Source organism: Glossina fuscipes, unplaced genomic scaffold, assembly GCF_014805625.2.
Source record: "Glossina fuscipes isolate IAEA_lab_2018 unplaced genomic scaffold, Yale_Gfus_2 1, whole genome shotgun sequence".
NCBI classification, from domain to species: Eukaryota; Metazoa; Arthropoda; class Insecta; order Diptera; family Glossinidae; genus Glossina; species Glossina fuscipes.
In genome coordinates, this window is record NW_023998415.1 from 38,890,302 (window position 1) to 38,912,283 (window position 21,982).

At 32.7% G+C, this 21,982-nt stretch overlaps 1 protein-coding gene across 6 annotated transcripts in view; it reads right to left on the minus strand.

Annotated features, from left to right (window-relative positions):
- Positions 1 to 21,982, minus strand: part of LOC119645051 (homeobox protein 5) — a 151,005-nt gene that overhangs the window by 65,302 nt on the left and 63,721 nt on the right. Inside the window, exons 1-3 of one of the 6 annotated variants that reach the window (XM_038044862.1) lie at positions 8,143 to 8,261; positions 7,984 to 8,059; positions 5,041 to 5,657 (exon numbers count right to left, since the gene is read on the minus strand). In XM_038044862.1, the coding sequence (XP_037900790.1) occupies positions 5,041 to 5,584 (544 nt within the window). In that variant the 5' untranslated portion in view covers positions 5,585 to 5,657; positions 7,984 to 8,059; positions 8,143 to 8,261. Of the gene's footprint in view, positions 1 to 5,040; positions 5,658 to 7,983; positions 8,060 to 8,142; positions 8,262 to 8,737; positions 8,974 to 10,265; positions 10,301 to 21,982 lie in introns of those variants that run through there. The other 5 variants (XM_038044864.1, XM_038044866.1, XM_038044865.1 and 2 more) reach the window with 5 other exon arrangements.

The following is a 21,982-nucleotide window of genomic DNA, read 5'->3' on the forward strand; positions in this document are numbered from 1 at the left end:
TGTGTGTGTGTGTGTGTGTGTGTGTGTGTGTGTGTGTGTGTGTGTGTATATATGGGTTATTAATTTCTTGTTTAAAGGTTATTAACTGAACGCACAACTCATCACTTGGATCTTTAGAAATTTCTAAACGGAAAAGCTGATGACACACTAGAGACATGATATTAATGACTTTAAGAAATTGAATGCACTTGTTCTGGAATTGGCACAGGATGGTCACATATGTTGCTCTACATCGGAATCGGAACTTGCTAGGCCTTTTAAAATGCAAAAACCTATTTAAATTCCTTTACTAGATTATTACAATTAAACATAATGCTGCGGCATAACTGCGCTTCATCCCTCTCTTGCATTGATTGTCGACCAGTACTGTCACTTTTAAAAGATGTAAAACGTTTCTAACAATGTGTATACATTTTCAACTTAGATACGATTCGCAATGCATAGGATAACGAAAGCGAGTCATGTTCGACTTGGATTTATAGTCGGCACCAGTTCATGAATTATTGAAAATACAATAATTTTATATGCTTCAGAGAAGGATGTACGAACAAAAATCTGTTCATATCTGCTTGTGTGAACGAGAAGTATTCAGCAGAGCCGTGAAGGTATGTGTACTCGATCTAGAGTCTGTTGACTTATCCTCATCCGATTGTCGATTCACTCAGCCTATTAATTGCATGTGCGTAGAGCTCATGTCTTTTTCCAAACGCACAATGTCCTCTACTCCCTTACTTTATACATTCTCGTTTGAATTTCACATTTCGGCTAACTTAGATGGTAGATGAATGATTTTCTTATTTGTTGTATAATATATGCACATATAAATAAATAAATTAATATGTATATATATATATATATATATATATATATATATATATATGTATACATATATGAAATTATATTCAGTGCAAGATATTCTAAGGTAAAACGAAAACGATACATTTTAATAAAGAGCTTGCAAGAGATGATTTCTGGGATATAAATGGCAACGTTTCAACGCTACATATATAATATGACTTCTTATACCCATCATCGAAGTATGAGAAGTATATCCATTTTGTAAAAATAGTTGCAACACCCAGAAGGAACCTTCAGACATCCCACAAAGTATACATATTCTTAAGCAGCGTCAAATTTTGAATCGATTTAAATATGTCCATCTGCCTATCTATTAGCCCGTCTATCTGTCCATTGGCGCAAATTCGTGCTCCACATTCTTCCGTTCGCAGAAAAGATTTTTAGAGTTTGTAAGAGTTTGAAAATGGCCCAAAAAGTTCAAAGAACACGCCTACGTAGTCCACACATCTATAAAACCACAACTTTGTTTCCCGCATCTTTTGCTCGTTGCTCATAAACTACAACAGATATGAGACATAAATTTTCCCAAAAATTATTCTAAATATATAAGAAAAGTGGTCCACACCCACCGATTATTATTCGAGATGCACATTTTTCTTTTTTCGATCTTTTATAGGATAATGGTGATGGGGATAAAGGATTCGATCGCAAATGAATATAATTTTCTTACTTGTTTATAATTGCAGTGCAAATCTTGTCCTGACGATTACAGAAAGAAATATATTGAGGTCAAATTTTTTCTTCTAAATACAATATTGCAGGCGTACCACTATGTTGACCCAGACAATTTCTACATTGATCTTTTATATAACCTTGGGTTATATAAGTTTGCTTTTAAAATAATATCGATGTGATGTGTTACTCAACTTTGTTACCACTTTTCTTGAGTCATATATGTAGGATGAACACATGAATACTACACATAGTAGATTTGATTAGCAATTTATTAAGAGTTTATTTCGCATTGTGACCAATTAGTTAGCCTTGAATTTTGTTGCGCTCATTTTTGTTTCTATGTAAATTATTCCTAAACTTTTATCTAAACAGACCTTTTTCCATATGTTCAATACATATGTACTTTTTGTATTCATATTCATATTGACAGCAGTTTTAAAGATCAAAATTTCGTTGAATCCTTTCTTGATATTAATTTTACATTTACTACTATGTTGCACTACTAACATCTTAGAAAATGAGCAATTGTCAGCTGTATATATAAAGATCACAAGTGTCTAACTGTATGATTCATAATTTGTCTCAAAAAAAAGCAGAGATTGACGACAAAGAAACCTTGATAGGTTTAGTCAGGTCAAAACTACTCAAGAGCTAATTAAAAATTGCTGAATACATGCCGCATAAATGCAAAGCAAATATAAAAATTCGTCGTTCCGATATGGTCTTTACCTTTGGTAAAATGTGACGACAAATGACTCATATATTGCGCCGAAGTTTAACAAATCGTCCGAAAGTCTAATAAGAGCGCATCAAAAGAAAGAAAAAAAAATAGCAATGGTTTGGTAATCATTAGTTACTCAAATTATCTCGTGAGAAATGAGTATATGAAGGCATCGAAGAGATGCGCTGAAATTTCTCGGCAACGCTTGGCATTTGTCAATAAATTCTTGTTCATCACAATGACCGAGCATCGGTCACACAACTAACGTTACAGAAACTTATTATTAAGCCTTATTAACCTCTCGCCCACTTATTCCCGGATTTGTAAGTAGCACAGCTGCCGAGGTTTATTTGTTTTAGAAATGAATATTTAACACTGACGTCATTTTTTATCTTCTTTACATCAACGTATGTTATGGGATGTAGGTAAAGTTTTATCGTCCATAATGGGCTGATCACTTGGACCTGGCAATTGAAGTTTTAAATAGCCCAACTGAAGAAACTTAATATCTGGCCATCAACTAAATAGTTATACATGCTATATATAATGCTTTAGTTTTTATACCTGCACAATTTATGGTAAAGGTATGCTAAGTTTGTGACAACGTACGCTACGCTTAGAAGGATCTGTGAAAGAGACATCCATTTACTACATACCTATCGATAGAGAATCATTTTCTGAATTTATTTAAGCCTTTCTATCTCTTTGATTTCTGCCCATATTAACCCAGTTGCACGCTAACGTTTCCAAGGTGAAATTTTTTACGCTAACACGATAGAATGGGACCACTTCCACGATCACTTGTAATCGTTTAATATTTCCCGAGAAATTTTGCTGCGAAAGAATGTATGGAAGTAAAAAATTTGAATGAAGTCGGATCAATTTTTAGTCCCCAGTGAGTCAGTTTTAGGGAGAAGTAAGAATTTATGCGGAAAAAAGATACAGTTTTTAGTATTTCATGGCGAAAGTTACTACAATATGAGCACAATTTTGGATTAGATGGGTATCTTTCTGTTAGCTCACCACATATAACGGTTTTCCTGAAAAGTATACTTTCATTTTGCAATATATATATACATTTATGAGCAATTTTAATATTTTATAACGAACATAAGTAAAGAATTGCATAGGGTACTTAATAATTGACCTTGTCCAACCGTGAAGCTTTTACTTGTTTAATATTAGTTTTTGTGGTCGCCAGTAATCCTTAACAGGATACGACAGGCAGACACGTTCATGGATAGATGGATGACGGGCGGGCGTGGCTAAGTCGCGCAAGAAACCTACACCTGATGCATAGGTCATTTCGGTCCGTTTCTTTCAAAAATGATACAATTCATTCCCGAGCGCCTCCAAACAAAGATTATTTATAGAATGATTCTCAAAATATGTTTCAGTTCTCATAATGACTTCACTGTTTGACTTAGCAATTCGCACTTCGATCCAACTAAATTTGCCAGCGCTTCAAATCAGTGACACGTTACTATTTGCATTGTATTGTGTATAGTTTGGGACGATATGTGTTCCCATCAAAAAGCAAGTTGTACAAAAAACCAATTGTCATGACTTGAAAATTTAACAGGCGTCGTCTACGGGTTAGTATTATTTTTCTCTTTAGGAATGAGAGGTATATGTCAGCCTCAGGGATGTATTGGCTATATAGTTATGAGTGTTACAAATAGATTAGACAATCGAGTGTATTCTCACTGTTCCCTGAGGTAAAAGGCAGGATGTGTTATAGTCAGTCCATTTTAGCTTAAGATAAATACAGAATTTGGCTTTCATTCATTATTTCTTTTCATCCCGATCGAATGAGCTATTCGAAGTGTTTTATAAGTTTTTTGCCAAAATAATAAAAATAAAAAGAAAGAAAGATATGTAGTTGTCTACTCCAACTTTATGCCATTGGCTTAATAATTCTTTTTCTTAAGGAATTTTTCCAGGAGGAATCATGTGCTCTCTGGTTATTGTTTCAATTTATTAACGATTGCCACAGAGATAAGCGACAGATTTTTCAATTAAATCGTTTTTCGTTATATTGAAAATATCGTGAATACTTGTTGTCTTTAGTAATAGTATTTGTAACGTAATAGTAGTAACGTTCGTTAAGCAGCTGAGCCTTAAACTAGTATCTCTACTAAAGCTGCTTTGTATAAATAACTACATACGTACATATAGCACTTGCTTTGGCCCCCTATCTCCTAAAAAGTTAAACGAAATTATTTCTCTTCTCTTTATTTGCACTGCTCAAGGTAAATCTTTTACAGCTATTGCGCTTGATGTCTGTCTCTCTGGTTGGTTAGTTATAAGCATAGATAAAAAAGTAGGAGAAAAAAGGAATATGATAAATCGCCATCAGTGATTGTAGCGATAAATTATTTTCGATCGATCGTAAGAATCGATAAAACAAAAGCCGCCTCTAGGCTATTTGGCGTAACATCACTAGCTATACTCAGTACTCTATACACGCTTCGTTTCTTTTGCACACTAACATATACTCACATGAATTCTTTAATATATATATATATATATTATTGCTTGAATTATTTGCAATGGCCTAAGATTCTAGCATTTGGTTATAAATTCTATATTGATGTTGTTGTTGTTTTTGCTTTTGTTATTCCTGCTTTTGTTACTGTTTGTTGTTATCGATGATAAAAAGTGAAACTCTATAGCTATTGCTTAGTTAGATGCATTTACTTATTGTTTTTTTTTTTTTTTTTTAAATTTATAATCAAAGCTCATTTTTTAATCAATTCAATTGGGTGCAGTGAACGCCTACTTACCTATCGAGCCATCTAACGAATAGGCATTACGTTGCCAGGCCCAAGTGCATAGATCACAAGTGGTTAGTCCGTCAGCGGCTACGCTCTCATCGAGAAATGGCGGCCGCGGTGGTGGTGGCACAAAACGTCCATTCCATAGACCATTCTCGCTGGCATCGAAGGCCAACGGTGACTCGAACGTATCCTCTTCGATGGCATTCGACCACCAATCTTCTTCGGCAGCGGGCAATAAGTTTCTAATTGATGTTGCATTTGTGCCAACGTCACTAATGGGTGCTGTCGCATCAAAGTCAGCGGTTATCGAAGGATCATACGGCGATAATAGTTGATTACCTTGCTGTACAGTGTTTGGTGTTGGTGTTGCAGCTTGTATGTTATGTGGATGTTGATTGTTATTATTATTATTATTATTATTATTATTATTATTATTATTATTATGACTGTTAAGCGAATCGAGTCGTGAATTCGGAAATGCTGTACGGACGGTGGTAGTGGCACCCATTAATATGTCTGCTCCAATCGGTCCGGGCAGACGAGGAAACATTTTTTGTAAATTGTTTCTACTCTCAAGCTGTTATGGCCAAATTATTATTTCGATGTAATGGATTAGAGAAAATCTGCAAAATAAAAAAAACATTTAAACAGATTTTAACGGAATGTAGTTGAATTCTTAAGAATCTAAATAAATTAAAATAATAAATAGCTGTGAAAATTTCATGTACACAATGTGCTGCATTTACAAATCACTCTTGGCGGAGTTGGTAAATGTCTTAGCTGGCTAAATTAAAATTTATGTGACCTTGGAAAAATCGTCTGTCAATAACAACATAAATATTTTCTTCTGTTACATCTTAACAATGTGGAAATTTCGACTGAGGATAATATCAAGAAAGAAAATCGAATACTGTGAGCAAATGAAAACAATACTGCATGAGTGAATCCCTGACTGATTACGTTTCCAACGTTTATGAAGGTTATAATTAAGTTTTTCTTGGGGGCATTTTTTTTATGGGAATTTGGAAATTCGGTTTATATGGGTTATGCACCAAGGACTGCGAAAAACTGAAATCAATATTGCACGAATTCTTGATCAATCAATCCTCCTTAACGCTAGTAGGGTATCGGTCTTTAAATTGAAGTTAGCTCAGCAGAGGAATATTGTGTTCTTCAAAATCCTATTCTTCATTGAACACTTTGGCATCAATCTATATAGGGCGTTTCTGCCAGATGGTAGTGTTTACCCAAAAAACAAGAGCTCCAAGGGGTAATCTGATGGGTGGCCCTGCAAAAACGAGGCTCCTTAAACTCAATAGTTGTGACTCCAGCTTATACGGCTTGAAGAAACGAAATAATTATTTGTCTATCATTTTTCAAAACCCTAACGGACTAAACTTCAATTGTGTGGCAATTTTTTTCTTAGCTGCTTGTACCGGGACTTTTCAATGCTAGCATTTACCGAAACTTGGTTGAACCCGAATATGTGCAGGTTTGAGTTCTTTTTTGTTTGCGTCCATGCGAAGCTCAAATCTCGAGTACAAGTACTTACAAAAAATATGTCTTTCTTATCATGCTTGGTGACTTGCCAAAATGGCCAGTTGTTAGTTAGGTCTTTTCCAACGAAATGCTATTCCAAATATCAATAATAGAGCTTTGGACCTAATGTTTTCTGTGAATGGAAGGACCTTCGGCCTTTTATCTTACCTGAAAATCCACATTCTCCATTTAAAGTATCAGTACAAATCAGTAAAGTCGTCCATACTAACTTGTCTAGTCCATTTAGCACCAGTCCTAACCAGCCAAAGTATGCGGATTTTACTCTACTTAAATGTTTAATACACATCGATCTCAATCGATTGATCCAGTTCAATATGGACGAACACGATCTTGGTATTCTCCTCTTGCAAATGGCTTAATGTTGCCACTTTCTTATCTGTGCTAGTGTCTTACTCTAGTGTGGAAAGTTCACACCCTGTATACTAAGGGTAACTTGTTTAGAAAATACAAAAAAAGTAGTTCTTCCCTCGAATATGCTAAACCAGAAGCATGTTCTCTTAATTTAGCCAAGAATGTTATTCCACGTACGTAGTTAAGATTAAACTTTCTCGCGTTAGTAAATCAAAGCGATTTTGCAGATTGTGCAAGACAAGTTACTGCATTTCCTTTGTTATGAAAAGCCTAATAGTCCTATGATTCTCAAACACATTTGTTAAGTTCTCTCATCTAGTTTCAACCCCAGCAACTTTAATCCCTCCCATTCGTATTCGTATTAAACGGGAGTACGTTAATTCCTCTGAAGGTGACGTTTCATAAGGGTTCAAATCGATAAAGTATAGCTGTAAGATGGACCCGGAAGGGCTTCCGTCGTGTATTTTTTAAAAATTGTGGCATTGAACCGTTCTGTTGAAGCAGGTGATAGACACACTTTTGAAAGCAAAATAAAGGTATTGCCAAACTAAGTGTGTTACCTAAACTACTTATGGAATTTTTATTTTTCAAACTTAGCCAATGCAGGTTCAATTATGAACTTTTCAACTCATTTTTTTTTTTTACTTTTGTAAAAATCTGCATTAGGCTTATAATCCAATTTCATTATCGGATCCAGTTGGTTCCAGTAAAACTGCTGGTTTTAATACCCGTGCATTGCCGATGTCATACTTAAACTAAATTTTAAACTTTTATTATTGAGCTGCGCTCCACCAACATACTAAATAATGTTCATGAGGTGCACTCTCACTTGACACATATCAGTCGTGGAGTGGAGTATATGGTTGAGCTAGATCATCTTCTTGCTTACATATGCATTTCGTAGTTTAAACATCTCTTTCAGTTTAGCTCTAACTAGGTTAGGCTTTTACTCTTAAGGACTTTGTAATTTAGCTGAACTGAAATACATATGCGAACAATCAAAAGATTTATATTCAGTCTCCCATGTGATATGCTTACTTTCTTCTGCCCTTCTTTTCTCCATCCCTCCCTCTGCTATTCTTCTTTCCTTTAGTTTGAATTTGGGAAATCCCGGCTTAAGTATAATAGAAAAAATTATTTGTTTATAATAAAATTTTTAACAAAATTCTAGAATAGTTATACTTAAGCCATATTTACTTCCGGAACTTAGAGGACTTGGTTTCATGGAACTCTGTTAATGCTTTTGGTTTGTACCTCTGCTAGTTATATTTAAACTCTTTTTCTTAACCAATTATTATTTTTAATAAAATTATTTAATATTTTAATTTGATACATAAGGCAATCTTGATATTGCGTCTACATTGTTTCTACTATTTTTACGATCGATCGTAGACTGCGCTTTATAAACAAATTGAAAAAAAATGGAAATATTTTCTTTATATTTATATATTGTATGCGCTTAATCATGCTGTCAATTAAAAATGTAATTTTTTGATTGAAATTTTTCATCATTTTTGTGTCCAGGTTTCTTCTTTTTTGTTTTAGTCATAATTTAAGTCATTTGAACTTTGAGCATTTTACAGCTCAACCTGTTGATATTATTATAAAATATGTTATATTAAGTGAACATTATTGATTAAAAAGATTGAAAACATGAAATACTGAAATCTAAGGTATCGATGTAAAATAGAAAATTATCAAGTGATGACGGAATAAATTCAATCATGATTAGGGCGCAAAAGCGTAAATTTTTCATATTTAAAACATAAAGTATTTACAACGGAATAGTTACCTTGTCATAGGCACATCCAGTCTTGTATGTGTAAATGATCTTATGGATAAGGATAAGGATAGGTTTCTTGCGTTTGAATGCATCAATCCAAATCTAATTCGAGGATTCCCAATAAATCTGTCAAAATATACGACTCTAGTTTCTCTTGTTGAACAAATGTTTTGCGCAGTTATTTATGGCTTTGCCGTAACATATAGATTCTTAGAAGTAACATCAAGATGACCATTTATTATGCAATAACGGCAGTACAATATATAAGAGAGAGACAATAATGAGGATGATCGCCACAGTTTTCTTAAAATGTGAACTGTAGCCTCATAGTTGTGGAATTGTTGCGAAAACTAACAGAATTGATATATTATTCGGTTTGAAATCAAGATGGGACGCAACACTGATATATCTAATCTCAATATTTTTCATTAGACCGAGTGTATGATCGGTCGAATGTAAAAAACAGTTTATCTCTTTTTGTTGAACTTTTTGTTGATGACCTTTTTCATTTCACTCATGTCACTCAGTAAGAAGAATTTTTTTTTTTTTTTTTTTAGAATTTTATTTGCTTGCATATTAAATTTCCTGAAAAATGGTAGACTTTCTGACTGAGATTTTGTTGAATTTGTATTTTTGAATACATTGTGATTGCTTTTCAACCAAAAAAAAAAAAAAAAAACAACACATTCTCTCTCTATCTGAACAACGTATTCTCTATGTTACAGTTAGTTCACTTAAATCTTCTAATAAATGATGCGATAAACTGTTCTTGTTAATGAATTTGAATGAAGTGAATGGCTGATCATTCTTTTTTTTTTGCCTTGTTCTGTTTTTGTTTTACTTTTTCCCTCTGGGTTTGTTCGTGTGTTTCATACTCGACCACTTAAAAGACCACCCCGGTGGAGGTGATAGTGCTGGTGGTAGCCTAACTCATAGTGTATTTTGAAATTGCCACCATATTCACGTCTATGCAAGTAAGCGTATGCAAGTAAGCACAGATCCAACTACTACTTTAACTAATATATTAATGTGAGCATAAAAAATGCTAATAATTGCGAGAGCAAAGAGAGAAAAAAAAAAAAAAAAAAAAATGAATATTTTATATATAATTTCTACAAGTATCGGCTTAGAAAGCTTGTTAAGTTTGACAAATGATTTGCAGCACATATGATGGAAAAAAGTGTCTTCTTGGGATAATACGATATATTTAGTCACTTATCTGCCTGGCGTGTACTTCTCGTATTACATTTATTACACTGCCTACAAAGGTTTTTAAAAAGTTAAATTTTTAAGGTAGAAAAATCTTTTAATCATGTATATCGCTATGCAGTTAAATATCTTAATTTTCAATAACTCTTACTACTACAAGTTCGTTATCATTCCTTGCAATTGCTTACGAGCCGATCGGTAATTAAGTAAAAATTTTGCGAAAATTATTTGTGAGAAAGAATACTCATAGCAATAATACATCTGCCTCGTAAATCGTAGCCAATATAAAAATGAACAACTTTCGTATTTACCGTATATGGAAACATACCGGACGATGAAATTAAAAGCGAGTTGTTTTGAATTCTGTGTCAGGCACCTAAGATTCGCACTAAAACCACTGAGCGCTCTTTTACTTATTGTTTTTTGGTTTTGGTGAAAAGGAAAAAAAAAATTATTATGAAAAATCGTGAGCATAACCGCGCGCCACTTCATAAAAAGAAACAACAATAAATAAAGCATAACTACAACAACATTAAAAACTACACACTACACAAATTGTATAAAAAGAAAAATATCTGAGAACTTTATGATGAGGTGGCGGTATAATAATATTTAAAGTCGAAAACCTCGCGCACTCGCAACTTATATGTCGTTCGAGCAAAAGTAATGCAACCATCGAGAAGGGTAAAGGAATCCCATTTTAAAATATGAAAAAGAAAATGTTTAGCGGGCAATCATGATGACGGAGGGTCTCACTCATATTGATTGCTTACTCTTTTTGTTATTATTGTTGTCGTAGCTTTTCTTATTGTTGTTATTCTTGTTGCCTACACCTATTTATTGCCACCACAGTGCTATGTTTGCATTTCAAGTCGGTCTGTTTTCTTTACTCTTCTGCCTAAGCATCAAGTCGTTTTCTTTCAATGTTTGAAGTACTTATGAAATGCACTTCTTCAATGGGTTTGTTCCTTTTTGTTGCTGCTGTTGCTATTGCTATTGTTATTGTTGTTATTGTTGTTATTGTTGTTGTTGTCGTTGTTGTTGCTGCTGTTATTATTACAGTTGCCACAATCCTTTTCCCGATACAAGTGCACTGCATGTTATGTATATATGAGGACCATATGTAAGCTTTAAACAATTGAAACAAAACTTAAACATCAAAACTTGTTGTAGTTGAAGAATAAGGTTTTCAAAAAGAATTATTGATATTGTTGTTGTTGTTGTTGTTGTTATTATTATTATTATTATTGTGGTCGCTTTTTTTTTTATTGTGGTTGTTGCTATATACGTTTGACTGTATTTATGAACATATCTTCAATCCTTAATAGAGTTATTATAATTTCGTTGAGCGTTATGATAGTTGCTTGGCCCATTATGACGCCACCACCACAACTACCACCATCATCGTCATCATCGTCTATATCAACATCAACCAACAGATACAACAGTTTTTAAACAACGCAAAACAACATAGCACAATAGCAACTTGGGTGAGTGAGTGTATGTGTATATATGTTGTTATGCGATTGTTAAATAAAAGCCAACAACAATTATAGCATTGCAAACAGATAACAGCATGGTGGTCGTCGTGTATGTTCAAAGTGCAACTTCATTGTTGTGTATGTTGCACCCGAGTCTTGCGGGTTATCTCTATTTTGACTTGATTCGCTTCTATGGGATTTTTCTTTTTAGTTTGTTTGTTTTTCATTTTTTTATTATCATTTTCTTTTTCTATGCATTTGAAATTGTTGTTTAAACTCTCTCTTCTCTCTCCCTGTTGTTGGACTATGATTAAATTGCTACCTTCTTTTTTTTTTTTTTTGTGTTCACCGCCTGAGAATAAGTCATAGTAGTTTATTGACTGCGTCTATCAAAACAGACACAAAAGCGGAGATTGGTGGCTGCAAAAGGTGTTCAACGATCGATTCGACGTTAACTTACTCATGCCGGTCGGTTCCTCTGCGATGCTATTATTGAAATTCTCAATGTGGCAAAAAACTAAAATAGAAGGTTAAAGCTTGTTAAACATGTTGGTTATTGAATTCCAAACATCATGCTTGGAAACGGTTGCAAGTGGATTTCAGAAATGGGGAAATTTCGTAAATTTCTTAACTATGCCGAAACTATTATTTCAAAATTCTGTCGCTATGCCGTTAAGCAGAGCAAGTAAAATTAAAGAAACTTAAAAAATATGTAGTGTCTATCAAATGTCGCGATTTGTCCGTGTTTCCTTGAGAAAGTTGTTATCGAGAAATCAGTTCAACCTTCTCCCCCCCACTATGTTCGTCTTTAATATAAAAGCGTAAAGAACGCTTACAAGCGTTTGCAAGCTTGCTTAACAAATAAACAAGCAAAGCAATGATGTTCAGTAATTGCGCTCATAAATGAAATTTTTTCCTCTCAAATGGATTTACGCAAATTATAGCGAAGCCATGTTTGTTCCTTTAAATAATGCAAATGAAAGAAAAACAAACAATGATTTTTCCTATTATTAGAAATCAAGATCTAATTCAATTAGTAATATCGCTAACAGATGATTTGCTCTTACTTTTTATTTGCTCTGCTTCATCAGCAGGAATGCGATCGTTACTAGATTAGAGTACAATTTTTGACATCTCGGTAATGCATTTTAATTAATTTCTTTGTACGATTCTCTGATATATACATTTTGATACTAAATAAATATCTGTGAGTCATATATGTGTGGAGAGAGACAGGAAGAAGAATAGCAGAGTAAATTTATGCGTTCAAATTCTGTCATGACCCGATAAGTTTTTACTGTCATATAGGGCAGGTTTTTAGTAAGAACTTTTATATAGAAGGGCTTTATAATACACTTTCCCTCCGTTTTCTAGATTCAGTTACCAGATTGAAATACCTTTGGTCGAGTAATAATGAATATCGTTACTTGTTTTTCACTTGATAGTTTTTTTTTAAGATTATGTTATATGGAAATTGATAGCAAAAATGGCCCGATCCGGTTTTTTTAATTTTTTTTTATAGGTTTCATAGGCATATCAGAGATCGATTAGAATGTATTGGGGTAAAATTTTCAATTGTATTTGAAGCTGTTGTTACCATTAACTTCTTAGCCGTTGTGGCTGAATACCACGCGAATTCTACTGATCTAGTCGTACGCTGCTTGAGTTATCTTTTCTTTAATAATAATAATAATCTAATAATTTTATGTTTTAAATTTAAATAATCGGCTTGAATATCAAACAGCATATCTATTTTTAAACGCAATGTAAAAGGAAATAGAAGTTCTTCGATAAATTGATGATAAATGCTTTGATATGGTTTTCACCTGGAAAAGAAAGGTTTCTTCTTTCTTGTTTAGCTCTAGCTAGAAGGTGTAATGCCTCCTTAAAAGACTGTTAAGCGTCCCGTCCGATTGTGTTAATGAAAAGGAGAAAAAAGATTGCATTAATACCTGTTTATCGAAGATATGCAAGTTGAATCCATTCATCAGAAATTCATTGGTGTGAAAGTTGTCTGTGGCTTGTTATCTAATTGAGGCGAATATTTTAATTTCTAATTAGCTGTCGAGAGGCGTGTAAGTTTTTCTTGCATACCAAAACAAAAAGAAAAACAAACGGCTGATTATGTTAATTGCTGTTCAAAAGTGAGTCCATAGCCTCTCTCGATGTGGTTCAGATAATCGGTGTTTTCTCAACTCATCTAATTTTTTTATACATTTTATATATCAAAAATAGTAATTAAATCGCTTGTTGCATATATTACTTAGTTGTTACAAGAGAAGCCATTAAAAAATTGTTGGGAAAGACCTCCTCAGGGTTCCTTCAGGAAAAGGAATGGCATTGCGATTATCTCGTTCGTTTAGAAATCACTTCAGTTTTTTTTTCCTTTTTTTTTCTTTTTCTTCTTCTTTAAGTTTTCACGATGTTGATGTAACTACGATTACATCATCCGTAGTACATATCTATGATATAATTCTATAGCAACTACTGCACTGCACTATAATGGATTTGTTTACTGGACTTTGTATATTTTCAAAATTTTTTATTGCAAATCTTATGTTTTATGAATCTTTTTATTAATAGCTGACGGTTTCCGAATAAGTTTGTTAATATTCGTGTTTTTTATGAGTATTTAGTTTTAAACTAGATTTCATATGATGTGATCCAGTTTCATTGGATTCTTAGTATACTTGTTTCTTTCTATTAAAATTTTTCTTGCATTCATTTTTTCAGAAAAAAAAAAGAAGCAAAGCTGGCTTTACTCGAATTCGTGAGTGCCCGTCTCTTGCGACATACATATATATATAATTATATATTTTTTTTTTTTAAAGAAATTTTTCATACGTGCGATCGAATCCAATTTAAGGTCAGAAAGTAAATTATGTAAAAAGGAAAAGTTAAATAAATATTATACGTTCTACTGGAACAGACTGCTTGTTATGTATTATGTTACCGTTGAAAACACAGAATAATTGCGAATACTATACACTGTCCCAACTTATTTCATTTGAACTGATGACATAACAAAAACATCTCGTCTATATATGTATTCGATGATTTTGACTAGATTTGCTAGGAAAAAGTTTAGACAAGCAATTTATCTTTTACTCATGCTTTGTAAGTTCGTATTACGACTGCTGAATGGGAACTCACTGGGAATCGCTTCTCTGTTAACTTTATCTTTAAGTTTTCATTTATTAGAGGCATGCCTTGGCTCATTTTGTTTGCTTTTCGTTTTATTTTACATTGCCTGTAGTTACATTAACGCAATTTTAAATAAAATCGATATGCCATATATATAAATATATATTTATATAGATTACAGCGTTCGATGTATACGGTTCCAGGAAATCTGCTTACGTCCTTTTAAAATGTGCTTATCGTAAATTATACACATGGACCGTCAAAGTTTGCATGCTCTCTTGTATTATGGGCATAATGGCTATAAAGCTAGAGAATGTTGTACAACGAAAAAGTGTAAAATTTATTTCAATTACTGACTTTTTTCTTTCTTTTCGTGTATTTTTTATTTATTTATTTTTTTATTTATTTATTTACATAAATTGTGTGTTAATGGTTGGTTAATTTTAATGAATTAAACTTTGCTTTATGTGTATGTTACTGTGTCATTTTTTTGCTTTTTGTTTTTTGATGCTGGTTTGCCTGCATATATACATATATGCATATATATATACATACATGTGAATGTATGTATGAATGAAAGTATATATTTGTATTTAAGCGTTGTGAGCAATTTATTATGTAGGTTATGGCTATAATTCTTTTATGGTATTTTTTTTTTTTTTTTTTCAACTTGTTTAATTTTAATTTCTGTGATTTCTGTGATTTCTTCAATCGCATCAACTTGAATGTTGTTCATATTCATGGTGTTGATTCGTTCGAGTGGTAAAACCAGGCTGTATGTAGAATTATACAATTTTAAACCATAATTCATGATGATTTACAGGGGCCACTGGTACTACTACTACTACTACTACTACTACTACTATTACTACTACTACCACTATCATCGAAATTGATGGTGTTTTTAGTCTTGTTGTTTCTATTGTTGTTATTGTTGTTGTTGTCGCTCTTGTCGTTCTTAATACTGAATATTGTTGCAGATGTTTAATGCGCGTATTTGTGTGTGGCGTTGCAATTCAGTCAGAGATTCACTCACAGAGAGTTATTCATTACTTTTATTATTGATTGTATTACATGAGGTGCCATTCATATGTGCGAGTAGATGTAGTGTAAACGACATTATTAAGATGATTATGGAGAACGTGTAAAACAACAACAATAATAATCATAACAACTGCATCCGTAATGACAGAGATCGCGGTGTTGAAAAGCATAAAATAACATATTTACAATCAGCATGTTTGGTATGTTAATGCATCTCCTCTTCTTCTACATCTTCTTTGTGTTCTTCTTATTTTTTTAATCGCAAGATATTTTATTTATTTATTTATTTTTATTTTTAAATACCTCATATACGAAATGAGTAATGGTTGAATTCATACAAAGTGTATTTATATATATAATCTTGATCAGTTCATGAATCGCTTAAATTATATCCTTTTACTCGTTTGCCGAGGCTAGGTTTCTTACATTCGATGCGATAAACGTGAAATAAAAACATGATAAACTTGTGTGTATGCATGTGACTTTCCCCACATAAGTTAGGAAACAAGGGCATTGCTTTAATAATTTTGTATAGTTTTAATAAAAGCTGGTGATAACCAGAATAAGGTTTTCGAAAAACATCGTGTTTGTCATATGCAATTTCAATTGACCGGGACGCATCATTTTATCTTTGACCCCACGCACGGAAAACACAGTCGAGATCATTTTGAAGAAAAAAAAATAAAAATATTTAATAGGAATAGAACTTCACGTGAAAGATATTTTAGTAAATTCGTCTATTCGACAGCGATATTCTCGCATATTTAATATTTTGAGTCTGCTTTGTTGTCACATTTTTGGCGCATTTTCTATGTGAAAAATCAAAAATCACTGAATCACTAGAGCTTGGAAAATTTACTCAGAGCCGGAGAGCCCTTAGATCCTTTCAAATATCTACCGTGCATATCTACCCTACAATTGCAAGGAACCATTTACGTAAATGTGTTGAAAGACTATAGAGTCGTATGTTTTCATTATACAGCAGACAGCATCATGCGACTTTTGCCTTTAAACTAAAGTAAGATTTGATAAGATGATGAGTTTAGTAAATTGTTTTGTTACTACGCATGCATACAAGTTCAACGATGGACATAGTGGGGCGCGGAATACACGTACAGTTTGTTTTTGAAGAGGTCGAAAGCGAAGGGGGAGAAAGAGCGTTACTGAATCCTGAAATTGAAAATCTTATGAAGGGTCAAACTATCGAAATCGTCGTTGATGCTGTCTTATTGCAGATACAATGAGGGAAACATAAGAATACCTACACAACCGGAGGCATTTCGAATGTTAGGCTATTGTTATGTTTTCATATATTACTTCAATCTAAAGATAGATGATTTGAAATTGCGCCAGTGAAAAAAAAAACAAATATTTACTTGTAATGCTAATTACAATAACTGATAGGTATTTCGCTCTCATCGTGAAATACATGAGTTGCTTTTAAGCAAGAAATAATTGAAAATATTACAGTCGGGCAAGGCAGATCGTAACACACCCTAAACCGCTTCCCCGCAACAGATATAACTACCTAATAATTATAACTTTTTGGCCCTAAAAAAAGATTATTTGTCATAGTTGTATGGCATCGGATTCGAAAGAAAGAAAAGACTTTTGCGTTTTAAAATCGGTCCACACAATTCTTATGCCAAATTAGTGTTACGGGCCAATATTCATAATAAAATTTAAAAAATTAAACTGTCTGGCAATACCAAGGTTTCGCTTTTATAGGGGCGACTATAGGAGGAGATGTTTAGATTGAATTGGCCTATCCGAGTCAAGTCTTTCACATTAATTTGATATTCTGATATATTAATATTGAACGATTTTTGTTAAGTAATCTTAAAAAGTCCAAATTTTTGATTGGCTACGATTGAAATGAAATTGGACCTAATTTAGTTTGAATGGCGTCAGAGTATCGAATTTCTTGAAAAGATCTCAAAATTTTTCACTTGTAGGTTGAGCAAAAGCGTCCATAATGCCATTAGATGGACAAACAAGCTTAAATCGATTCAGAGAGAGCAAATCGATTCAAAGATGCGTCTGCCTTAAATCCTTCTGAGTGTTACGCGAGTGTCGCCCTCGCGAATTTAATATGCTTACTGTAATCGGTATTATGAACTTCAAAGCTTAATCTAACCATTAAGTCTGTTTCTCTTCGTCTGAGTGTTGCTATGTTAAATTCAAAAATCTATAAAATGACTACTTGAGCAAGGACACCGTTATCAAGAAACTAATCAACATTTCCCCCTTCCTTTAAAAAAACCCGCCAAATTCGAAAACTTCTTACATGAAGCCATAGATCAGATACCAAATTTCTTCATTCATAAAATCTTTGTGTCGAGTTCGAAACCATCAAAATAGCAGCAATACGTACATACATATATGATTGCATATTGTCCTTTATACTATAGAAAGTGTTGTGCGATCATATTAATAAGTGTTTTGAAGCATATCACATATGTGATATGAACAATACGATATTTGAAGGAGATAATGAGTGAATGATTTTTTTTTGTTTTGCAATTATATATCATCGGTGAGGTAGTGGTAAGAATATTTTCGGACAAAGCCGTATACAATTTATATTATGTTTCAATTTCAGTTCTTATTGTACATAGCAATTGTCTACACTTGAGGTTTATATTAGTTACTCATGCGAACTAGGTTTAACTAATTAATTGCAATTGTTTAAAGAAAAAGAAAAAAAAAAACTTTTCCTTAAAAATGCTTTTATCAGACCTTAAAGCGCTTATAGTGGAAAGAATTATTATTGTTTCGATTGATTCGCATTTTATAGCGATTGCTCTTTTATTTCTTGCTTTTCCTTTACATAAAAGAAATACTCATTCATTTAGTCGCGGCCGATAGGCAGAGTTTATAGGCCACACTGATCGAATGACTTTATACATATAAATCGATTAAAGAAAATTATTGCCATAAACCAACCGTGAAGTAAAATCAAACGTTAGAGGCACGTTCCCTTGTAAGATTTTTATTAGGATCATATAAAGAGATTTTTCTTTTATTTGATTTGATTTTTAATATATAAGTTGGACTTGGTCTATATATCCACCAATTGTTTTAGCGATTTTAAGGGACACCTGTAGTCCGAGCAGAGATTTTTAAATGAATTCGATAATTGGTTTAGTCTAACGTCCAACTCAGAGGACATGTATGATATCAGACGAAAATTTCAATATAATTTCACACGCTTTCATGCTGATTAGTTTGGTGGATATTATTCTACTAGAAATCATTGTCTTGTTGAAGTTTGTATTCTCGGGATTCATTAAAATGATTATGATGATCATTGACTTTAATTTTGAATTGCCTATGCGATATGATAAAGAAGCTGAAGAATTCCAAGCCCAAGATCATGTGGTTTAAACTGACACGAAGCCTATATTAGTTCATATGGAACAACTTTTATCAAACATCAAAAAAATTTTTCCGAAAAACACTTTATGAATATGGTACACCGTTGATTAAGGATTTACGTGATAGTTGTTTCATTTTTTCCCAGCACTTAATTTGGCCATAATAATTAAATAAATTTTCACTTGTTCAGTATAAAAATATTTTCTACGAACTTTTAACTAATTAACCTAAAGACATGTCTTGTTCATAATAGTTTTTAAAAACATTCTTGAAAAGTTCTATTCCAGCTATATTTTAATTTAAATCTTTCCGGTACTGCTTTTAACTCTCTCTCTTTAAAATTTGTGATTTTCGATGAAGACACTGGAAAAGTTGAATAAGAGAGAAAATTTATTTTTTAAAAAAGAAATTTGAAAAACTTTTGAAAATCAATAAAGACTTATGCGCTATGGACGCGAAGAATGTAGTAAGCGGAAAAGTGGGCTAGTCATTATTGATGCCGATCAAATCAAAAGCATATAACGATCAATTAACTGTTTCAATATCTTTACGGCAGGTTTGGTTGGTAAATCCATTCTTCTTGTCGCTACAAATTTATCCACTTTTACTACTAATTTATATATAAATCCCAAGTAGACGCGAATTGGTGTTAGTAATAGGGCAATAGGCGATTGCAACATTTTACTAGCTTGAGAAAGAATATTAGCAAGGTGGAAGCCGCAAAGGTTGTGCCATTGAAGGGATCACCTAAAAGTAAACGTACCGGAGGACTTATAGAAACTTCGAAGATGCTTCTGGTATGAAATATAACTAAATGCGTTTTATATGTTGTAAATTCCGTAGTGGAACTTTTATGTTTTTTGACACTATTTCTGATACAGTAAGGTGCGCTGAATCAAGTAGCGCTAGAGGGCGAAGAGTGGAGAATACCAGTAAGTGGTCGTAAGCTTTTGTGATTAACGCAAGTAAAGATATCAATTGGAAAGGAGATTAGCCGACTAACGACCCTTTTTATATTTGTACAGATGACGGATTTCTGATAAGATTTTGATGGATTCCGCTGAAAACAAACTCTTGTCGTTAGCTTCACGTACTGATATTGACTTATAAAACGTCATTATATCCTAAAACTATTTATTATTATTATTTTTAATTTCCCCAGAGAAACTAAATTTTAAGACTAGACTCTTAAAAGCATTAGCATATAAGGCTACCCGCTTTTTATTAAAAACTCTACCGCACTTGAGATTTGAGCCCACGACCATTGAGTTGCTAGTCGAGACTCGACTTTTCTATTGCGTTATTTTCCAAATCATAAAAATTTATTCGCTTGAAATTAGCCAAAGCCAAAGACGATTATCGAAATCAGTAAAACAAACTAAAAAAATTATATTTGGTTGTAGTTGTTGAATCTTTTTACCCTTTAGCTGTGTCCCAAAAAAAAAAAAAAAAAAAAAAAAAAAAAACCTAGAAAATTACATTTTCATATTCTATAACAGTGGATGGGCGTGGTCAGTGTTTTCTGTTTATTGTGTAATATGAAATCATCTAAAGAATATACGTTGTATCTGCTTTAACTTATGATTTGATGAAAACTATCGTATTTTGTTTGCCTTTGAAATCTTCTCAATTCATGTTGTGCCGTTGCCGATTATCCATTCAACTATTCGGCCCATTTTCAATAAAAAAGTTCGTGCAAGGACGATCAATATTTTCCGTATATAACGACGCAGAAGGGAATATGAGCAGTTAAAGGCATGAACAGACATACCTAGCTCGGCTCAGAATATACTGTTGATCAAGAATACATCTATATATAGCCTCTAAAGTTTCCTTCTGAACATTTCAAGCTTATTGATAAAATGAATATTTGATAGTGAGACTAAAAAACGTTATAAAGTAGAAAGTGAATTATGCTGTTTGTGGTTTACCATTAACGTTTTTACTTCGTACATATGGATTAACATTTTTATCCCGCGACTTTAAATAATAACTTTCACACTTTGGTTGTTTTTATTGCTGGTTATTTATCTGGCATTAAATCTTATTGAAATACATTTTGTTATTTTTTTTTTTTTTTACTAATTTTCGTTTTTCAAATTCATTGTAAAAAAAAATAAATAAAAATTATTGCTATGCGGAAGATCATAACAAACTGATGCTAAATGATGTAAATGTTAAAATAAGAAAAGCCAACAACATCAGCAGAATAATCATTTATCATAATCACTGTGATTGATTTGTACGTTAAAACACCAATAAGCAGCAATCAGATCAATAAACTACTCATGTGTATGAGTATGGGTAAGCAACAAGGGAGACAAAATCATGTACAACGATTGTAAATTAGACCCTCGAGCCATTACATTAAAATTTAGTTTGAAATAGTTGAAGAAATATATTGACAAATTGAACCATTTATTGCATCAATTTTGTGAAAATGAAGCCATAACCACGCGGTATGTGAATAAAAGTGCACGAGAGACTTATTAAGGAAATTTATCATAAAAAAAATGATAATAAAAAATAAAAAAATAACACCAACGCTGAGTTAGTATTATTACGCTTTTAAAGTATTAGAGAAATGTAAGCAAACAAAAAGTATCTGTGCGGCATTAATTAAAAACAGGTAAAAGAACAAGTATTCGCATTAAAGCGAGCTTTGGTGCCCACTATTTCAAGTAAATGCAGTCACGTAGTCATGTGTTAGAAAGTCGATCATAAATACTTCAACGAACATTCGACTAACTAACTCTTAATGGCTTTGATTAATACTTTTATATCACATTTCAGATGAATACATTATTGCTATAGGATGTAGTTTTCCAGGTGAACTGTAAATGAAATATGGCACGAAAAATTTACCAAAGAAGTTTCAACTTTTTTTTTACATCTCAAATTTCGCACTTTTCCGCACAGACAAATGGATGATTAAAGGATCGCAGTTGAATAAGTGCTATGTACGTGAATATGCGCTATGTAATGGGTCATACAAAAA